The sequence below is a fragment of the Pyrgilauda ruficollis genome, unplaced genomic scaffold (genome assembly GCF_017590135.1).
Source record: "Pyrgilauda ruficollis isolate IOZ18807 unplaced genomic scaffold, ASM1759013v1 scaffold37, whole genome shotgun sequence".
NCBI classification, from domain to species: Eukaryota; Metazoa; Chordata; class Aves; order Passeriformes; family Passeridae; genus Pyrgilauda; species Pyrgilauda ruficollis.
This window is the reverse complement of record NW_024525156.1, coordinates 8,856,237-8,878,593: the sequence shown is the minus strand read 5'-3', so window position 1 is coordinate 8,878,593 and position 22,357 is coordinate 8,856,237. Positions and strand designations below refer to the sequence as shown.

General features: G+C 41.0%; 1 protein-coding gene across 1 annotated transcript in view; it reads left to right on the top strand.

Annotated features, from left to right (window-relative positions):
- Positions 1-4,786: 4,786 nt before the first annotated feature.
- MYO10 (myosin X) overlaps positions 4,787-22,357 on the top strand; it is a 72,148-nt gene continuing 54,577 nt past the window's right edge. Inside the window, exons 1-12 of the mRNA XM_041475881.1 lie at positions 4,787-4,810; positions 5,237-5,424; positions 12,441-12,575; positions 13,585-13,709; positions 14,617-14,630; positions 14,755-14,839; positions 15,495-15,598; positions 17,749-17,878; positions 18,844-18,971; positions 20,091-20,183; positions 20,909-20,977; positions 21,158-21,240. Of these exons, the coding sequence (XP_041331815.1) occupies positions 4,787-4,810; positions 5,237-5,424; positions 12,441-12,575; positions 13,585-13,709; positions 14,617-14,630; positions 14,755-14,839; positions 15,495-15,598; positions 17,749-17,878; positions 18,844-18,971; positions 20,091-20,183; positions 20,909-20,977; positions 21,158-21,240 (1,178 nt within the window). The remainder of the gene's footprint in view (positions 4,811-5,236; positions 5,425-12,440; positions 12,576-13,584; positions 13,710-14,616; positions 14,631-14,754; positions 14,840-15,494; positions 15,599-17,748; positions 17,879-18,843; positions 18,972-20,090; positions 20,184-20,908; positions 20,978-21,157; positions 21,241-22,357) is intronic.

The following is a 22,357-nucleotide window of genomic DNA, read 5'->3' as shown; positions in this document are numbered from 1 at the left end:
AGAAACAGAAAAGTTATTGTGGAGAAGTTTTGACATAAAAGGGAAGAAGTGCAAGGTGTATGGTTGCTGGATATGGAACAAACCTGAAAGGATATACCCCAAAATTCTAAAAAGCATCTGTGAAGGAGAAAAGATGAAAAGCAGGGTGGCTCTGGTATATTCAGTATGTTTGATTTATAGGACTAATGAAGTGGTCTTCCATTAGGGCAGTTTCTTCTTCATTGCTTTTCTATTATAGAGAACCTTAAAAAAAATTGAGGGGGAAATTTCTTGTGCTACTTTCTTCTCTTTTAATCTGAAAGCCTTTTCCACATGAGAAAGTAAGACATTTCAAACTGTATTTTTTTGCTATATTGCAATTTTTTTTCTTGTAATACTAAGTGTAAAATACACTAAAGTGTATTTGGATCAATAAAAGCTTGTATGTCATTTAGATTCATTTGGCATCAAACTAAAATAAATTGATTGTGTCTTTATTTAAAAAGCCCCACCCTCTCATGTTAGACAGGACTACTCTGACTATATTAAGTTTTGCTAGAGTATTTCTGTGGCTATCAGCAGTCTTTGTCTGCTCTTGTTAAAGAATAAATTGTTTTTCAGTGTTTGAAGAACTGTGGGATGAATTCAAGAGAGAGGCTCAAAGCTAATTGCTATCAGAAGGCAACAAACAAAACAAAAAGCATTCAAAGAACTGATAAAAAAATCTCTTCCTTTCTGAAGTACATCTTTCATTTTGTCTTCTCTTACTCAGTGTCTAGCTGAGAAGATAGGATTGGAACCTTTAATTTTGAAAGTCCTTGTAAAGGATCAGCAAACAATCTTGTTTTCCCTTTTTACTGAAAGGGGGAGCAGGAGTGTCTGTGGTTTGTGAGCAAAAGTGTTTTAGGAGATGAATTAACAATGTAAAATTCCAGTAAAAGTTTGAAAGTGCAAAAGGAACCCAACCTTTAATGCAGTAATCAAAGTGCTGCGTTGGGATTCAGGCTGAGTAACTCAACTCTCATTTATTCTTTGGTTTAAATAAATATATTAGCCATGACCTTATAACAAGTTGTTGCTGGTTTAGTCTGTACCAAAGTAGTTCAAGAATTTGTGTGTGGTTCTGTGTGAAGCCTTGAGTCAGTCATATATCAGGGAATAGTAAACTGGCCCGTTCATTGCCATGCATTTAAGGGGTCAGGCTTCTAACAGGAGTTCTCACAGTATATTACTGGAAAAACTCTCCAACTATTTCAACTGGAAGTCTTCAGAACTCCCCTGTCTGCTTGCTAGTGCTCTGGCAGCATTTCTCCCATTCATAATTGCTTTGGAAGGCTTTCATTAAAATAAGTAGTTATTGACTTCCAGAATCAGATTAGAAACTGCAAAGAACAAAAAGAAAATTTAGATCACTGTCTTCAAGCAAAGTGGAAGTGTCGTTCTTATGTGAAAATATCTTTTCTGAAATGTCACCTGCTTTGTGGTGTTGGCATAATACATAATTTAGAGATCCTGCTTCCGGTTGCTAACCCATTTAATTTGCCATATGCTGATGTCTGGTGCAGAAGTGGTGCTCAGGAGACAGCACACGTCCACTGAGCAGTCCTGCATTTTTGTGTATTTTTACACCGGTTTAACCTGCTCCTAAGACGCTTGCATTTCCAGCCCAGAAGGTGTGCCCTGCAAGAAAGGGGTTGTGTTGTGTGGCTGCTCAGGGTCTCCAAGGGAGGGCAAGTGGAGGAGCCTACAAGAAAGATTGAGAGGGACTTTTTACAGGGGCATGTACGGACAGGACAAGGGGGAATGGCTTCAAACTGAAAGAGAGAATGTTTAGGTTAGATATGAGGAAGAAATTCTTCGCTGTGAGGGTGGGGGCGCTGGAACTGTTCGCCTAGGGAAGTTGTGGATGCCCCATCCCTGGAAGTGTTAAATGCCACATTGGATGGGGCATTGAGAAATCTGTTCTAGTGGAAGGGGTCCCTGTCCACAACAGGGGTGTTGGAACTACATGATGTTTGTTCTCCTTCCAGCCCAGGCCATTCTGTGATTCTATAAAATTGAGAGGTGGTAGCATTCTTCATGAGAGTACATGTATCCTTCCCCCCTCCTCCAGGTCCCTAATTTTGGGGCTCTTAGAGCTGCCAGTCTAGGATCTACTGCTTATAATATACTGCTGCTAGTAAGACCTTGTGATAGGTACTGGATGGGATAAGTAGTAAGCCTGGAAATGATGTAGGAAATTATTCTTGCAGCAGCAGATCTTGCTGCAGTGGAGGATCCCAGAGGCAATTCACAAAGATTTCTGGAAGATTTTTCTTTTAGCGTAACCTTTTAAAATAATTTGAATAGTTTTTAATAACAGTGCTGCTTCAGCCCATTGATACTTTGTTGAACTACCTTGGGTGAAGGCAGAACTTTTGCTTGGGCCAGCTAACTCCTTAGTCCATGCAGACTAAGCTGGTTGTGGCTACCCCTGGGTCGGACTGTGACACCTGGTAGGTGATAAATGTGATACACTGTGTCTGTGAAGAATATACTTTTTTTCATGATCTTGCCTTGTGATGAGGAAGTTGATTTTTGAAGTCCTGAGTTTGTTCTGCCACGTGCCATTATAATTTGGTGGCAGTTTGTGCATGCATTTAGCTTGTCCTGCAGGTTGTACATACTTAAAGCACCAGAAAACTGGAACCACAAAGCTGCACTTTTGTCAGTAGAGACTGTGGTTCTTCATGTTTTTGCTGAAAGAAAAAGACAGAAAGAAGGAATTTTTTTTAAAATAGTGACATGTCCTAAACATTACTGAATGGGGTGATTTTTTCACCAGTATAATTTCTGCTGTTCACCAGGCTTCTTTTTATTGCCATAATACACCACCCATTTCTCTATTATACTTATTGAATTACAAGGCAATGAAGCCAGCTCACTTTATTTAATAAACTTTTATCATTCACAGTAATGACTAATATTCTGGAAGTCTTTCTGTCACTTTAAAAAAAATGTGCTTAAGTCTTCTGAAAGACTGCCCCATTTTAAATGAGCATATGCAGAAGTGGACTGCTGTCACCTCTTCTGATATTTGCTGTTTGGAACTGAAGTAAAACAGTAAAAAACGAAAAGAAAAAAAGTAAAGAAAAGAAAAAGTAAAAAAAGAAAAATCATAATTGGTAGCCCGTAGTGATGCAGTTTTGCCAGTGCTTTATCGTGGAGGTATTGTTCTGTCAGGTACTTACTCTTGCAGAAGCTACAGAGTGATTATTTACTTATGAAGCTAGATGGTATTATGTTTCATGGGGATTTTTGTATTTACATCTTTGCCGTGGCATCTGTTGTGATGATGTGCCTCAAGTTACTCTTTTCCAAAGACTTCAGCCAGACTTTAATAGGGGAAAGAGGAAGATCTGTAGCAGTCTCTTTTATTGGTCATACTTGCACTGCAGTCATGTAATTAAAAAAGAAGCGTCTTAAAATGTTTCCCTGTGCAATCTGTGCTGAAATATGTATCAAACAGAGGAAGTTTGTTTTCAGAGCCTTCCTTGTTACTTATTACTTATTTAAGAGTCCAAGAGGGGATGATCCCAGGAAATTAAGCTGTTGTCTCAGTGCTGTAATTGTGCTGCGATACGATCTCATGTTGAAATGGTATCTCTCTTCTAGATGAAATCTTCTGAGCTGTTGCACGGCATGGGAGGGTGGGGGTTGTGTTATAAAACACACAGATTGAAAATTCGCCACTCGGTAAAAGGTGCTAAAGTTACAGTGAGGAGGGATATTCCCCTTACTGCTAATAAAATTGTCATGATTTCAAGGACACCGCTGCAGTGCCCTTAGCAGAAGCTCAAAGCTGCAATTTGTGTCGGGCCTGATGGAGGGTGAACAGGTGGATAATGGGACTGTAACAGCAGGGTAACAGTGAGAAAGGAGAGCTGATACACAGCGATAATTGCATGTTAATTAAGGAGAGAAAGAGGGAGGCAGGTAGATGTGGGCTGTAAATGCTGCAAAAGAGACTGATAGAGGGGAAAAGAAAAGTATGACTGATGGTCCCTTTGGTGGCTTAGAGATGGAGGCTGCAGGAAGAGCACATGGGGCTGCCTTTCGGGGGTTTGCAAGATGCTGCTCCCCTTACCCATCCGTCTCTGGTTAGGGTGCTGTGGAGATGAAGAGACCCTCAGTCCTGCTGTCAGCTTCACAGCTGGTTCCTGTCAGTGACGAGAGGGTTGACTGCTGGTGAGGCATCTGTCTGTACATGGGGGCTGTGTTACAGGGCTGGAGGCTGCCCAGCCTGGCTCTTCACCGGTCCAGAGCAGGGCTGTTGAAGCCAGGTGTCAGCTTCCTGCCTGTAACCAGAGAAAGAGTGTTTAACTAAATGGAATTGGTACCGCAGAAGTAACGCTGCACATGCTGTACAGTATATCAATTAATTTCACATGCCCCAGAAACTCTGGAGATAGCATGCTTAATGTTATCTCCTACCTCACTTAATGGGATTTTATTAGAAAATTATATTGAAGTGGATAGAGGGTGAGGGAGAAATTGAACAGCATTGTGAACAGACTGTTGAAAATGATCAGGTTACCGCAGCCTAATGAGTTAAGGCAATGGGAATGGGCATAAGCTGCTACCTGGGTGGTTTTGACTGATGTGCTCTCTAATTGCAGTGGGATAGAAATTAATGACTTGCCAGCTGCTGTCCTGCATCTAATACAAAAAATGTTGCAGAAACCCAGTGTTTTTGCAGCATCTGCCACTTCACACGCTTTTCTTAGAGACTGCTATTCTAAATATAATGGTCCTAGTGTCTACCATAATGCCTGATGTTTCTGTTTTACAAGTGAGTAGCAGAGAAGAACTTGGATACTCTACATGGAAATGCAGACCTTTCCATCATTACTTTGGGCTCAGTCAGGTTTTTAGTAAGTTCAGCAAGTCCCTAAGGACACATGAGAAGCAGCTGTAGGCCAGCGCTGATAGGCATTACCATGCAGCTGTAAGCAGCATTAAGGCAGGGATTTATACAGTCAATAAGCTCAGTGTTATAGGTGGGGTAAGCCTGAGAACGTGACAGAGGTGGCAACAACTTTCACCCTTTGGTTGCTTTTCTTGAGAGGAAGAAATTGGGGAAAATTGCTGGCCACCTTTATCCAAAGGATTGTTATGGTTTTGCAAATCTGTATTTCTTATCTGTCATTAGAGAAGAGTGTTAATCTGTTCCAGCACACGTGTGCTAACAGCTCTGGGGGGGTGCTGTGTGTTGCAGACCTACATTGGTTCGATAGTTGCATCTGTGAACCCCTACAAGAGCATCCCGGGGCTGTACGACCGTGCCGCCGTGGAGCGGTACAGCAAGCACCACATGGGAGAGATCGCGCCTCACATCTTCGCCGTGGCCAACGAGTGCTACCGCTGCCTCTGGAAGCGCCACGACAACCAGTGCATCCTCATCAGGTGAGTGGGGGCTGCTGCTGCCCCTCTGGGTGTCCCTGATGGTGAGCTCTTCAAGGTGGTTTGGGAGCATGGCTGTGGGCCATGTGGGGAGAGCTCCAAAAGAAAGCAGGCTTTTTAAACAGCACCGTTTCAAGAGAGTTCTGAACTTGTTTTGTGTCATTCTGTGCGCCTCTAACAAAACGTATTGGTTTTTTTTTTATGCATCTTACAATTATATTTAGTGAAAAAACTCTGTTGAATTTTTGGGCATTTTTTGGTCTTCACACATCAAATGTTACCTTAGTGTTTTCCCACCAGTTTAAACATCTCTGTGCAGCTCAGTAGTTTGTCGCCACTGGACCTTGATTCCTGTATGGGGAGGAAAAGAAAAAAATTACCCTACGAGTTCTTGAGATATGCAGTAAATAAGAATAGCAAGAGAGAAACCCCTCCACATTTCAGCCACTTAATTCTGCCTGATTAATCTTCCTTGCTTAATCTTGTTGTGCTTTAATTTAATGGTGATTTAATAGCTTCCCGTTTGAACCACTGTGCCGCTGGTATTCAGGATCTGGCTGTGGCCGAGTGTGCGTTAGGGAGCAGTTGGCATTTCAATAGCTTTTCACTGCTTTCAGCTCCTCCTTCCTTCTGGCTCCAGAAGAGCTGGAAACGCAGCCAGCTCTTTTCCCATTCCCTAGCCTGCCAGCTCAGCTGTGTTGGCGCATACACAGGCAGGGAGACCAAAGTCTGGCCCACCAGATAGGGAGGAGCAGGTCACTGCAGCATGGCCCCGACCACTGGGCTCCGGACAGGGGGTGATGCTCAGAGGGGTAGGAGACCTTGTGTTTCCCCTGCCTCTCCTCTCTTGCCTTCACAACATTTTTGTGATTAGGCCTACTTGCTGTCACCTTCCTGCACCCCAAAGTTACGTGTGTAGAGCTCTTGAGGCATGAGTTGCCATAATTTTGGCTGTCTCCAGACCTCCCCAGGAGTTCTTGTGGTGGCTGTAGGACTGGCTGCAGCATGGGGCAGATGGTGGGACAGAGAGGGGATGAGGCAGAGTGAGAGCAGCACCTTTGGCAATAGGCAGTTTCTACTGACATTTCAGATTGTGGGCCAGGTTGCAAGGCTTCATGGATGAGAGGGGGATTGGGTGCATGTAGTTCAGCACCCAAGCTGTTGTTAGAAATGTGGATTAGCTGCAACACAGCCAGGCCTGCCTTGCAACTTTGTGCAGGCTCTCAGGTCACAGTGCCCACCTGCCCTGGCCTCTAGGCAGGTTCTGCTTTGCAGTGACACAAAGCTGAAGAGTGTGTTTTTTCCAGCTTTCTTTAACTGTTTTTCTCCTTCCTATTATTTAATACATAGTTCTGTACATATAAAGATGAGCTCAGGTAAGAGTCGAAACAAAAACAAAATTCACAGAGATTTTTGTTATGTGACAATAGCTAGCCTGGAGTCATGATTTTGTTTTTTATTGCTAGGCTGTTACTTGTGAACAGCCTGTGTACACAAATTTAGGGACTAAAACAATTTCTGGTGGCCATTGGTATTTTTGCCCTTCTGTACTAGTCTCAGTATTTTACCTTTCATTCCAGTTCCTTACAAGCTGCCAGGAGGAAAGGAGGTTATGTCCTAAAATGGACATAAGCAGAAGTCTGTGATGTTCCAGGGGAGTGTTCAGCATTTTCTGCTCTGTAAACCATGTACTTTGGTACAGATAAGCCATAATATGGAGGATTTTTTATTAGGAATCCCTTTTAAAATTGTTTACTGTGGATATGGATTGAAACAGTGATTTGTGTAAGTTCTGTGTTTCAGATAAGTGGCACAATACAACCATATAAGGGTGTCCTGTTACTGCAGAAATTGAGGAAACATGCAATTCAGATTTTAAAAAATTGAATGCCAAATCTGCTTTCCTAAAAGAGCATTATCTGCTCTATCTGTGAGGGACTCAGAATAGGATTTTTTAAGATTATTGAAAGTTTCCATGGCCTTCCTACAGCTTAGGAAAGTCCCTGTTGTCACATGCCTAGTTTAGGGCATAGGAAGTGGGACGTATAACAGTGTACTTGGCAAATTCAGCATCCTGATCATTCCTGCATCTTTTACTGGCTTAGAATTAGGCATTGTAACAAGTCACTGTACTGTCACTGTAACTTTCTTGGTTACTACCGGCATTTGAAAAAGAACATAGCCAAGTGGAGCTCTTTACTGTTTTAACTCAGATAAATATAGAGATGATGAAGAGGAAAATTCTGTTGCACCTCGAAAACACGGTGGTTAAAATGAGGGAATTATTCACATTCTGATAGGCAGTTTGAGCTGCTCCTGACCTTGGGATCTCAGCATTAGGTAGTAAATTGTAACAGCCTCACAAAGGCAGGCGCTTGGGTTGCTTTCTGATGTTCCTCTGGACTTGAAGTGCCCCCTGCTGGCCCTCGGAATTAGCTCAGCTTTGGTTTGGAGTTGCTTTCTTCATGCTTTCGGTTCAAAACCTGTGAAAAAGCTTCTAGTGTTTTGAAATATTAATATTTGGATATTTTTCTGGCTGGGGTGGGGTGAGAGGGAGAATTGCAGAACATGAATTAGAAAAACTCAGAATATCATTTAAATGTGAGACCATTTTTCCTGTATAACCATCCAGGTCAGAGGTGAAAAGGAAGGAAATACAGAAGAGATGATAAATTGAAACACCTAGAGATGCTTATTTATTGGTGTGTGTAACAGGCATTAATTCATGATAATGCTGCATAAAAAGGACTTATCAGTCTAAGATGTCAACAAAACGGCACACTGAAGAAGCTGTACACAACTGGTGTATTAGAATATGTACATAGTTGTGAAATGGTGTTTTAACTCTCCCAGGCTAAAAAACTGGAGTTTTTTTCTGTAGACAAAAAGATCTGCATCAATGACTTCTCAGTTTCATGTTGGTCTGAACCATTACTGCAGGGTCCAGTTTCATTTAAAACGGGGGGGAAAACCCCACCATGTTAAAAACATCTTCTGATTTTTCAGCTGGGTGCCTCAGGAACATGAAGAACGTCCATCTAATTTGAGCAATAGCCAAGTAGCTTGTCCTGGTGGAGGAAAGAGGCTGAGCTGCCCCATGATTAGCTGAAGTTTACAAGTTGAGACCAAGTTCAAACCTCCATGCCTTTTTTGCAAGAATAGGAAAATATCTTCAGGTTTGGTTTGGTTGGGGTTTTTTTGCTGCTCTGTTTAAGGTGGTCTAGTCTGTGCAGAAGCAAAAACATGCTTTTCTCTCAGATAAAATTGTAATTGATCCACGTCAGAGCACTCCCAAAGAAGTGTAAGAGGAGCCACAACCGTTGCTCTGTATGACATTCAAGTCAGTGCCATGAGTGGGAAATCACTGTCTGATACCAATTTGTTTGCTCTCTTATTATTATCTCACGGCCTGAAACTTTTTGTTATTGTTTTTCAGCTTGAAATTCAATATGAAACAAATCTTTTGTATGGGACGCAGATCTGTGATGGGTGTAGTGTCCTTGTGAGACTGATGCACCAAAGTTCAGATGTGCATTTGATGAAGTGTATTTGCTGAAGGGGCCTGTTTTGTCTGTGTGAATCTGCCTTGGGGTTTTAAAGGCAGCAGACTGTAAGGCCCCAAAAACCTCACTTGATGAGACTCTTGAAAGGATTTATGGTTGTTCATGTACTCAGATGCACAGGAGAAGTACTGAGAAGATATTCTCAAGGGGTCAAAACAAAAAAAAAAAAAAAAAAGCTGGCAACTTTAGAAAGTCAGAGAACTTTTGCAAAGGCTTAGAGCAGCATTCCATCAACATAAAACTCTTCTCGAAGCATTAACTTAGCACTTTAACTTTGCAAACTCTAAGCTCATCCAATTTTAAGTTACACTAAACTCTGAGAAGAGGGAGTTAGAGGGAGAAAGTGAGAAAGGCAGAAAAGATACAGAAACAAATAAGTATAGCTACCACTCCTGGTTCCAGAGGTGTTCAGCTGGTAGAAATTCCAAGAGGAGGTAGGGTCAAGATGTGTAGACCTCCTGTCTCAGTTCAAGTATCCTTTGGCCTTCCTGGGCCCTTCTGTGGGGCTTCTGGTCATTTGGCCCTCAGGAGATGGGTTGGGGGTTCCAGAGGTGTCATGGAGCAGTGCCTTTGGTGTGTCAGCGATTAGCAGCCACTGCAGACTGTTCTTCTGACTCTTACCCAGACAGAATAGGGAAATGATTTAGTGTTATGTCCTTCAGCATGAGGAGTCTCTCTTAGTGACCCCTTTTTATGCTGTGGCAGTCATGAGTGCAGGCTGCTGTGCCCTTAGCCCTGCATAGAACAAATCACGGAGAAAGTCTAAAGATCTTCTAAGTGGGGGCCTTCTGGCCTGATGTCAGACTTAATATGTTCACAGTCCTGAACGTAGTGATGTGGAACAAGCTGCACACTTAAACTCATGGCTGGAAAGGTTGCTGGAAAGGTTGCACTAAAAAATTCACCCTTTTACTGACCTTGTAGGTGAAAGCTTTCTAAGCACTCTGAAAGGTTGATCCCATGTAACTGTAAAAGTGTATAGAATGGAGTGGTTACTACTAAATGAGTAGAGAACATTGTGTAAATCCATCCTTTGGACTTTGTGGAACTGAAGGTGGTTCAGAGAAAAATTTTAAAAAAGTAATAAAAATATAACATGGGAAATGGCTAATGGAAACAGGCACCTTGAATTTGGGGCACTAACCATCAAGCCACGCACAGCAGAAAGAGCGTTAAAAAAGTAATAAAAATATAACATGGGAAATGGCTAATGGAAACAGGCACTAACCCAGGAATTTGGGGCACTAACCATCAAGCCATGCACAGCAGAAAGAGCTCCAGGATGAATTGTTGGCTTCTCCTTCCACCATGAGAACTGAGAGGTATCAAATGAAGCTAATAGAAAGTGGATCTGAAAAAAACAAGATCATTTGCTTTTCAAGGTAGTATGGCTAGAAACTCATAGAAAATAAATATATGGAGGGTTACAAGACATGTAAAAACCAGATTTAGATCAGGAAGCCTCTGAACAGCAAAGAGTTGGAAGCTGGAAGAACACAGAAGGGAAATAATCTATGTCTTTCATGGGCATCTCCAATTGGCAACTGTCAAAATAGAACACTGGGCAGGTCCAGAATTGAACCAGTTCTGAGTCTCCCTGTTCTGAGAAAAAAACAAGAGCGTGTAATTGTTCATAATGCCAGCTGTACCAGAGAGAGGTGCAGGAGATATTTTTCCATCAGCTTTGAATGAATGGCACTTGTAGAATGGCTCTCGGCTACAGTGGGGTAACTTTCAGCTTCCACAGAACTACAGATTCTGCAGACCGAGGGACAGTGGGGCAGAGGAAGGATGGTATCAATGAAAGACGTGATGTCCTCAATGTCACCTTGTGCCTGCTGTTGAGCTATATGCATGGCTCAGAGGGAGAGAATTGAGCAGGAAGAGGTGTGTGTTACTTGATGATTTATTGCACTAAACAAGAATAATGCAAGGGTTTGTGAAGCTCTCTCAGAGCTACTAGTAAAAATCTGTTTTTTATGGTGAGTATTGAATGCAGGAATATTAAGTATTTCTTCTTGGGCAGAAGAGATGAGTGAGTGAGGGCCTGCAAAGAGAAGGGGAAGGAATACTGAAAAGGCCAGACGTCAAGGGTAAAATTACATAAAAAACACTACAGAATTTGTTTGATGTGGTATAAATGTAATGGATGAATCACACTTGCTGGAACATACTGGCAGTTATGAAGATGTCTCACTATGTTTCCTGAATGTCTCTTCCCTAATTTTATTATTGACATTCATTTGCAGGAAAATGTCATGCTGTATTTATGGGCAATGCCTTTCTTCCATGCATTTTACTAGAAAGCATCATTACACTTTGTTTTAACCTAAAATCACTGGGGTCATTACACAGCAATGGCACAACAAAAGACTGTAAATTATCTAGGCTTGCTCCACATGCCCAGTTGTGCTCCATCAAAGTCAAAATTCCCACTTGCTACAATGGAAAAGATGAAGTAAGACCAAAATGTACCCTCTTTCTTTGGGAATATACGGGAATTAGGTACAGCTTAATGAGGAGCAAAGCCACAGTTTAGGATACAATGCTATTACTGTAGATTAAGACTGAGCAAATTAGACAAACTTTCCCTACAAGTTATTTTTCTTAATGGCTTACAGTGTCTGTTTAGACTACATAATTGAAGGGAAAGGGCATTGGGGAAATGAGCCAAATCTAAACTTTCCCTTTTTAAAGTGTTGGTTTTGAAGAGAAACTGAGTATATTGCCTTCTGTTTGTATCAGCAGGGTTGCTTATTAATAATTTGCTTTTAAAATGTCAATTTAGCATTATCAAATAGCTTTGTTCTCCTTTGGGTGGTGATGAAAGGTTTTATATCTCTGATGGTAATGAGAGGTGGAAATTGGATATTTTGAACTCACATGGATCTGGTTTGTTTAAACAGGTACATAAAAAGTTTGTTTAAAGAGTATGTAGCTCGCTAAGAATTTCAGTATTAATTGTACAAGTGGCCTTTATGTGTGAGAATGTGCATTGGTGTCTCTAACTTCCTCCTCCTCCCAGCAGGGCTCCTTCATTAGCTAGACTGCTGCAGTGTTTACCAAACTCTCCCATATAATTCTTCGTTTGGTTTTTATCCCTTTGCCATGTCTTTGTTGTAAGTTTGTTTTAACATGATGGTGGGAAGTGCTGGATAATTGTTTACATTCAGAGAGCTCTTTGTTGCCTCCTAGGTGTGTGTACATATGCAGTCAGCACCTTGAAATGCTGTCTGGGCAGTTATAAAGCTTAGGGAAAGTTATAAAGCTTAGGGACAGTTTTTTCTTGGATGTCATATTCAGGAAGTTTAATGAGGTTTTCTGGCTTCATTTGACCATCACTTCTAATCTCCCCAGTCTTCCTGACCTCCAGTAATGTAGAGTTTGGGTGCCTAGCCTGAGGGCTTCTTCACTGGACACTGGGACTGTGCAAACCATTTCCTCATCTTCTTTCAGTGGCGAAAGTGGTGCTGGGAAGACGGAGAGCACTAAGCTGATTCTCAAGTTCTTGTCTGCAATGAGCCAGCATTCACTGGAGCTGTCCTCCAGAGAGAAGACCTCTTGTGTGGAGCAAGCTATTCTTGAGAGCAGGTATAGGATCTTTCAATACATGGGTATTTTTTTCAGAAGACATAAACCTTGACATTGAAATAAGATCTTGCAATGTAATCAAATATGTTTGTGTGTGTTTACTGAAAAAAAAAGTAAAAGTAAAGTGTGTACTGGAGAAAGGGAAGTACTCCATTAAACAAAATTACCTGGCTGCTCTAGAGAATTGTGAGCATGGTGGTATCTCTTAGTGAAGCAAAAATACGCAGAGTTTTGAATTGCATGAAGCTTTAATGGTGGCTTTCATTTTTGTTTGGGGCTGAATTCAGATAATCAGAGTAAGGGAAATGGGTGATGGGAGGGGGAAACCTTTGGTTCAGTTTGTGTAGCCTGAGGATGTGGTAGAACAAGATACAGCATGGTGAGGATAAAGTGCTCAAGTGGTAAAAGCATGCTGAGGAAAGGGAGGATAAGGAGAGCTGATAAGACAGATGAGAAAATGTATCAGATAAATTGGACACAATCTATGCAAGCAAAAAAGAAATCTTGGTGTTGACGTGAAATTACATGGTTCTAAACTATTTAAAAACAAAGGCAATTTGAGATGCTATTACTTCTGTTTATCTTGCTTCATCTCTGCTGTACATGCTGTATCTTGATGTAGTTATTTTTTTTAATTTCCCTAGGACAAGGACTCCTTGCATCTATCTAGCAATTTGCATGTGCTGAGATTTCTTATTTCTATCATTTGAGTACTGCAGTGAGAATTCTTTTGAGCAATTACAAAAGAAGTGGGAAGCAGCAGTTACAACTCTGAAGCTACAGAGTAGTTCAGTGTGATATTTCTTCCTGTTGCATGAATACTTGCATCTTCTGCTAGAAAACTGAGATGCCCATTGCTAAAGGGAGGGTAATGCTGGGGTGTAGGCTGCTGCTGATTAGAGTGTCAGAGGGGGAGCTTGTCAGAGTGCTGCTCCTTTCACCAGCCCCATGTGAAGTTGTTGGCATGCTGGTCACATGTTAACACTCCTGTCGTTCTCTGTCTTCACAGTCCAATTATGGAAGCTTTTGGCAATGCAAAGACTGTTTACAACAACAACTCAAGCCGCTTTGGGAAGTTTATTCAGCTGAACATCTGTCAGAAAGGGAACATTCAGGGAGGAAGAATTATGGATTGTATCCTTGTTTGGTGATTTGACCCCTGTTTGTGGGAAGTGCCCATGTACCTCCTTGATGGAAGACTGAGGGAGAACTGGCCTGCATTTGTCTGTTCTTTCACCCCATCCTGAAATATACACAGTTAAACTGAGCTGGTGTAGCTGGGAAGGGGAAGCAGCAACACCAAATTCACACGTGCACACATGCTTTTGTAGTGGGTGGGATGTAAGTACTCTTGGAGGAGCAGCACTTCGGATTGCTGCCACTAGCATGACATGGCTTGTGTGTATTTCCCATGTAATGAGCTAAAACAGCCTGGGTCCTCGGGAGTAACTTGTCAGCCATTTCTCTCATTACTGTATCCAAAGATAAGCTGCTTACTTCTCTGGAAAAGTATGTGAAAGAGCAGAGCTGTTCAATTTCTGCAGTGTGAGTCTGGGTGGGTTAAATCCTCAGATTTGTCCTGCATTTGGCAAAATCAGACTATGAGCCAGCTCCACCAGAGCGGCAGAGTTGTGAGGATGAGGAATATTCCAAGGAGATCCTACCTGCTGTTTTAAACATAAGCTGCTTTTTCAGTGGGAAAAATTTAATTCTTGAGGTTGTTTCCTAGTTTTAAGGGAAGAAAAAGAAAGCAAAGGAAAACAGATGTAATTTAAAATGCAGAATCTGCCAAGTGCAGTTTTGGTGGGATGGAAGGGAAGGTGTTGCTACACAGATATTAGAACTGCTACAATATTATCATTGTTGCTACTGTATTTATCTTCTTGTAGGTGTATTGTATGAAACAGGTTTAGCATGTTTTAAAAAAAGACCATGATAGTCTTCCTATTGTCTCAAACAAAAGAAGGAAGATTATAAAAAGCTTCTGCATGAATTGATTTTTACTTTATTCCTTGACTGAAGCTTTTCTTGCTGGCTCCAGATTTATTGGAAAAAGTAAGTTGATGTTTGCTTTTGCTTAGTTAATTGTTTTTTATTAAATTTTTGTCTGAAACTGTGGATAAAAAAATTTGTCTTCAAAAGTGATCACTTAAGTGGAAACTATTTTTTGCTTTGACAGAATCGTGTAGTAAGACAAAACCCCGGGGAAAGAAATTATCATATATTCTATGCTCTGCTGGCAGGGATAGAAGAGAGAGAGAAAGGTGAGTGGCAAAGCACAAGTCACACAGCTGTTTGGTTTTCTGCTAGCAGTCAGCAGTGGTGACAGCAGTGGAGAATTTAACTGCAGAAACCCACTAACCCAAGCTGAGAAATAGGTTATTTATTCAGCTGAGTGTGAATTTGAGCTCAACTTGATAAAGAAACCCACTTAGCTGAAGAATGTCACTGAGCTGACGGTAGTTTTCCTCCCAGCTTCTGCTGTGGCCTTGGGAAAATTGCTTGGGGACAAACTTGCCTCATTGTGTTCAAACTGAATATTTTTGCTGGTACTAAATAACTCCACAGCAACAAAGATAAATAATTCTGGTTGCTCTAATCCTTTCTCATAAAGAATAAATCCACTGAACAAAAGAAATGCCATTTGTATACGTGCAAAATTGCCTAAAGCTGTTTCAGCATCTCCCTGTGGGCCTGCTGTCTTTGCATGCTAAAAAGTAGAGTTAACTCTATTATGCAGCTAAATAAAACAAAACCCAGCAAAATAACTCCCCATCTGATTTGAATGTAAAACCTTGTCTTGTGCATTGTCATAATTTCTGAGCAGATGAATTGTGAACTGTTGAAGTCTGACATAGTCACTTGTGGAGTACTTCTGTTTTGGTATTCCTATTCACTCACCCTGTTTTCTCTCATTAGATGCTTTTTACTTATCTGTACCTGAGAACTACCACTACCTGAACCAGTCTGGATGTATAGCGGATAAGACAATCAGTGACAAGGATTCTTTCCAGGAAGTCATTGTGAGTTGCTTCCTTAGATCTTTTGCTTTAAAAGTGCTGGAAGTTCAGGTGTGTGGAACCCATTGGCAAAGCAGGGTACAAAGCCTTCCTGTGCTTTCCTCCATGTGCAGCTCTCTCATTGGGGCATTAATCTTACAGGGACTTATACTTTCTCAGAATGCTTCACTTTCATTTTGAGCATGCCTTTATCTTTCCTCCATTCATTGGGGCATTAATCTTACAGGGACTTATACTTTCTCAGAATGCTTCAGCATGCCTTTATCTATCCTCCAGAAGCAAAATGCTTACATCTTGAAATGAAAAGAATGTCTGTTGGGGAAAGCATGTTTACATGCTTTTGCCTTTCCCTGCATTGTTTTATATTACTGATATGTATGCATATACATATACACGTATATATATACACATGCACATATACATACATACATACATACACACATACATATATATATATCAATCACTGTTTTTCAATCTGAAAGCTTTGCCCAGTTCATATGTCATATGGCATCTATCTACTGGGTGGAGTTTGCAATACAGCACACAGGGAGCTGTGACTCTAAGTTGCAGCTGGAAAATGCAGTTGTATGGAGTAACTTACACAACAGAGTTATGAAAATATAAGCACAGATTAAAAACCCGGGTCCTGATGGAATCTCTCTGAATGGCTTTGTGTTCTCACCTCCACAGCAATTAGTCCATGCTGACCACACTAATTGGGTATTGTAGCACTGAGGTGATGGGTGTTAGATTTTAAAAATCAGATAAAACGTTTGGTTTTACGCCCTTCACCAAACTGTTTTTGCTTAGCTATGTTAATCTTTTTGCCAAACTGATTAACTAATGTCTAGATTTTTTCAGTGTAAAAATCCCTCATCTTGTATGGCAGAAGGAGGTGTTAGAAATGTTGGCAACTTAGCTATATTGTAGTCACATGCTGCAGTTGGTTATCATGACATTCAATTTATGATAATCATCCCAGGCTAGGTGATGTTTGCCTGCTGCCTGCAGCATGATGTTTGCCTGCTGCCTGCAGCGTGGGCAGGCTGGGAGCCCAGCTGCCAGACTGCAAGGCTGCATTCCCAGAGCAGGAGGTGGGCAGAAACCCCCAGAGCTCACCCTCACCTGCCTTTTCCTGTTATAGTCATCTCCTTTGCCTGCTTTTATTGCAGTGTAAGTCTTGGAAGTGTTACTTAAGGGACACTTTTTTGTGGGAGACAGGAAGGAGCAGCACAGTGCGCAGGGAGATGAACTTGTAGTGCTGCTTCCCTTTAGTTGTGAGAGGTCTGCTTTACAAAATAAACCTTCAGCCATTATGTCTGCCCTGCTTTGAATTGTGGGATGAGTCTGAGGCTTTTCCATTTGAAATGGGTGATTTATGAAAGATAAAATGTGTCATCTGTCAAACACCTGCAGTGACTATAACATGATGAGTCTGACTGTCAGAGCACAAAACAGTGATCTGGTCTCAGGCTCATATTACACCCAAATTTGGAAAGTTTGGTCATTTCAAGAGGCTTACAGTTACCTTTTCTGTGTCAAAGGAAAGCATGTGTTCCTCCTGTTTTAGTGTTTCTTTTAATATTTTACTATTTACTCTTCTCCTCATTTATGTAGTTGAGCCTTGATTGTTGCCATATTGTTTATTCATAAATTCAACACTTTTTATATAGATACCTTTCTTCTTCAGTTTGACTGGAAGTTGTCAGACCACACTGTTAAGGTGCGTGTTTGGGCACAAAAATTATCAAATCTTACATGCTGCTGTGTTTTCTCCCCCGTGCCTTGTTACCTACAAGGCCAGTAGGCAAATTTTGGTAAAAACATGTGGGAGGTAATCAATTAATAATTCAAATTATAGTAATTGCATCTGATGCACAACTCAGCAGGTCGTTCCAATATTTATATGATTTTAATGGTGAATTTGAAAGCAAATTGCAATATCATTACAGCATCAAAATGAAATTTCTTAAAAGCAGAGTGATGCTTACATGTTCCAAGATGTCCCGGTGATGCCTTGGAGTGTATTCAGTTTGGGATGAAACCAAAGGAATGGACTCAAGCCAGCTCTCTTTTAGTCCTGACTTGCTTTCCTAGGGCCTCCCATTTTTGACTCTGTGCATGTTATTGAAGAAGCTCAAATGTCATTCCAGACTGCAATGGAAGTGATGGAGTTCAGCAGGGAGGAAGTACGAGAAGTTCTGAGGCTGTTGGCTGGCATTTTGCATCTGGGAAATGTTGAGTTCATCACTGCTGGAGGGGCACAAGTGTCCTTTAAAACAGGTGAGAAGGCTGTGCATCCTAAACTGAATGTTTCCTGGGGTTCTGAAAGCCTTATTTGTTGTCATTGTATCTGAACATAGCGAGGACAAGGAGTGAAAGGGTTTTCCTGCTTTTTAACATCTGTAAAAGTTGATTAAAATGTTACTTTGGGAGGATGGGGTTTGACAGATAAGGCAAAGTAGTCTGCTGCTGGTTGCTGGGTCTTAATTTGGGAAGACGTTGGACACATATTCCATTAACAGTAATGAAATTCTATTTGAATCTAATTCCTTCTTTGAAATATTCTCAAGCTGATATAACATATGTGCTGAAAAACATTCCTTAACCAGGATCTCCACTGAAAGTATCTTTTTTTTAGAGCTTTCAGTATTTCAAGTACATATCTGAAAGAATGTGTTGGTACCTTTAAAGATTGAGCTGCTGGGCATTTAAAATGTTTGTTTAAGTATGGCATGAGAGAGTAGCATTATGTACTGTTTTATATACCACATTATAGCAAAACTGAAGATTAAAGTATGCATGGAATAAAAATTTCATTGGTTAATCCTCAACATCCCAAGGAAAATGGAAACACATTCATGTGGACAAAGAGTCAATTAATGTTTGTGTCTGGAAAAATATGTTAGTAGATTGGTTAAGTACTTGATGTAGCATTAAGAGGAAAATAAATATTTGTAATTTACTTGTGATGTATTCTACTACTAATTTCCTTCACATTTATGCCTTTTCATGAACAGCAAAACAGTAATCTAGAATTTCTCATTGTGTTTTCATCTCTAATTCCTGTCATTTCAGGAGTGTCTTAAATTATGGTGGTGGAAATCTGAAAGAATTTTGACAATATCATGTTCACCTGAAGTCTTAGTTCACAACTACCTTAGCTTCCTTTGAAAGTTTCTATCTGGAGCTGTGTATTTTATAAAAGCAAGCTGATTTTACTGTAATTTTCAAAATAAATACACCAGCTTCTCCTATTTCTACAACTAAAATAATTTCAATAAAAAGGCCTGCTTTATTTTCCTTTAGGGAAGGACTAATTTGGGAAGATATTGACTGGACAGACAATGGAGAGTGCTTGGATCTTATTGAAAAGGTAAGAAAGAGTTTGATACTCTTACCTATTTTTAGTTTTTTGTTCTGATGTAATGTCTTTAAAACATTTGTCAACATGTAGTAGCAAAGAACAAGTGAAGAAAATGGTGGATATTGCATGTTTAAATAGCAAACTTTTAATCAGATCATTTTCATGTAAGGCTATATTAAAGATTATATTGTGAGCTCTTTTCCTTGCAGCAACTTTTCACCATGTGTGATTATATAAAAAAGCAGTATTTGGAGATGATAAAAAAGAACCATTTGATCCATGCTCTCTCTTGCCATCAGTGCAAGGCAGGCTGTGTGAGCTTATCTCCATGGCAGGGTGTGTGACTGCAAGAGTTCAGACGGGCACGGAAGCGAGCGGCAGCGGGCAGGGGATCCAGCGGCAGGACGTGACTGCAGTCAGGGCAGGGTGGCTTTTCAGGAGCTGCTCTGAGCCCTTGGGAAGTGGCTTATTAAAATGTGCCCCTGGACACCTGTGTTTTCCTGAGAGGCTGTTATCAGCCTGGAGCTTGCTGGACACATTAATTAACTGTGGGGTAGCTTGCTTTGTTTACCACCTCTTCCAGCATGAGAAGTGGGGAACATCAAAGGAAATCACACAGAGGCATATGTAAAGCAAAGGGAGGTTGTGCTTCACCCAGGGTGAAGTTAAACTGTGTATCTTTTGCTCTGCCCCTGGGCACTGTGGGTGCTAAAAGTTTGCATTGGTTCAACAACTGGGTGGATAATTATATGGAACAAATTTTTTGGAAGGCTGTTTTACACAAACTCCTCAGACTTCTGATCACTGGAGATCTTGGAGGCTGGGGATATATTCTGGGGCAATGTCATTGTATGCATCTAAAAACTGCCTGCATCAGGAGAACGGATTCTTCCAGTAGCTTGTTTTTCTTTATTTTGCCCGCAGATCATATGCTCTATATTTCAAAAGGAGCATTGCCATAAAACCAGGATTACAGTTACCTTCAATAATGGGGTTTTATTTGTATATGAGTGGTTTTGTGCCTCTCTGCACACAGAAATTTCAAGGATGGTGATTTTTCCAAACAGGGGAGAACAGCTGTGTCCCTCCATGCACTAATTCATCTTCTGCTTCTTCTTCCTGTTCTAGAAACTGGGACTACTGGCACTCATCAATGAGGAGAGCCATTTTCCTCAAGCTACTGACTCCACCTTACTGGAGAAGTTGAATGCCCAGCATGCTGTATGTGATGTTTTGCTGATATTTGCTGTGCAAATTGTATGGGATCTCTTTGCTTTGGTAGAAATGCATGGTTCAAACATATGGGTGCATAGTTCTAGAGGCTTTTTTGGATGTGATCCTACTTCCGTGGCAATCCATATACTTTGCTGACAAGGCTGAGTTGTTTGCTGGAAGAACATATCCTTGTTGCTGTTCACTTAAAGGTTCTATTGTGGTGAATAAGTCAAATTCTACTCTTAATGAGAGCTCTGTCAGCCTGCAGTAGCTCAGATTATATAGATCTTCAATTTCCCTTGATGTAATAAAGCATTCACCTTGATGTCATTTACTGAAATTTTGCTCTTTCCTCTGTCCAGATTAGTGTTACCTATATTTGTGATACTGGAATTATTTTTCACGATTTCTGGTATGCAGGCATATCCACCAATCTTCATAACTGCCAGTTTCAGACAGAGCCTTCTCTTTCAAAGTGCCTTTTATAGATGGTTCTGCCAGATGGGGTTCAGGTTTAGTATAATGCCTTTTTATGTGCTATAAATCTGTTATTACTGCATTTGAAGCCGCCCAGACTAACAATCCTATTATCGTGAGTTGCTTGTTTGCTTTTGGAGCACTAATCTTCCAGAGAGTTTACTGGAAGACAATGGTCTGTTTAGGTATGGGCTGAGAGGATTATGTGACAACCTCCTCCAAATATTTTTCTCTTTTTTTCCCCCTCCAATTAGAACAATCCTTTTTATGTAAAACCAAGAGTTGCCGTTCACAACTTTGGAGTGAAGCACTACGCTGGGGAGGTAATTTCTTTATTTGCTGAAATTATTCCAAGCAGAGCTTTCATTAGCTTAATTTTCCCCCAAGGCTGCTCAAAATTAACTAAAGCACTCTGTTCCCTCAGCACTTTTTTACAGCACCGCTCTTGTGAGAGGTGCCTGACTGTTTGGCTTGTTGTTTGAACCAGCTCTGTTTCCTTCTAGGTCCAGTATGATGTCAGGGGGATCTTGGAGAAGAACAGAGATACTTTCAGAGATGATCTCCTGAACTTGTTGCGTGAAAGCAGGTAAGTTTCTGCGATTTTTGTTAAGGACATGATGCTAAGGGGTGTTGTATCAACTAATTCTGCCAGGATTGAACACTTAATTCTGCTGGGGTTTGAATGTGTTAGATATTGCATAGCAGCAGACATTGACAGACCTGAAAGGAGCACAGAATGAAATAGAGATGAGGATATTATATCACAGAAATGAGTTGCCTGTAAGCAGGTCTGACTGTAATTGGTTCTCACAAAGCTGGGTTTGCCTACATTGTACTATTGTTGCTGTTCAGTCCAGGAGCTTCCTAGAGAACTAACTTGCTGCTCTGTAATGGGTAAGGATGCTGGAAGGTGGTCATGGTTTTTAACTGTTTCAGAGTGCCTCATAGGCAGCGTGCATGTGTGGTTTTTTACTTCATGTTTGTGTTTCTGGCATTCCCTAATTGGTTGAACACTTGCTGTTGGAGACTACCACGGTGCAAAATGCCATATAGCAATCGCTTTGAGGGGAGAACTTCTATTAAGATTTATCTGACTGAAAGTCTGAGCTTGGATGCCTTTGGTACTTGCACGTTTCCTGTCATTCTGCTGTGTAAGGTCTTAGGGTCCTTATGGTGGTACCCTGTGAGCTGTGGTGGTACCACATCCCTTTTTGTAGGTGTTTGGGTGAGATTTCAGGACACACAAAAGAATGGCAGAAGAAGAGGGAGCTGAGCCTGGACGTTGCTGTCTCATCTGCTGCCCTCCCCTATCCTATCCAGCCATCCTGCCTTGCTATGCAGGTTGCTTGTTTGTAAATCCTTTAAGCCCTTCTGTGCCCGGGAAACTGTTAATAAGCAATTCCCTCTCTGTTATTTGTTCTGGATTTATGACATTTCTGATATAACATCTGTCAACTGAAGTGTCTAGGTAAAAATATTAAATGAGTTAAACTGGGCTGGGCGTGATTTTGCTTTTACACCAACATCTGTGTGGACCTTGAATTAAAATGTCTGTGTTTCTGTAGAAGTGCTAAGAGTACCCAACCAGTAGTGTAGAAAACAACATGCACAGTTGTTTGCTTGCATGAGTGCCTGTTTTGTGTTATGTCCCTAACCAAGCTGGAAGTCTTGTTTTTCAGTCTTTGTTCAGGTACAATTCTGGT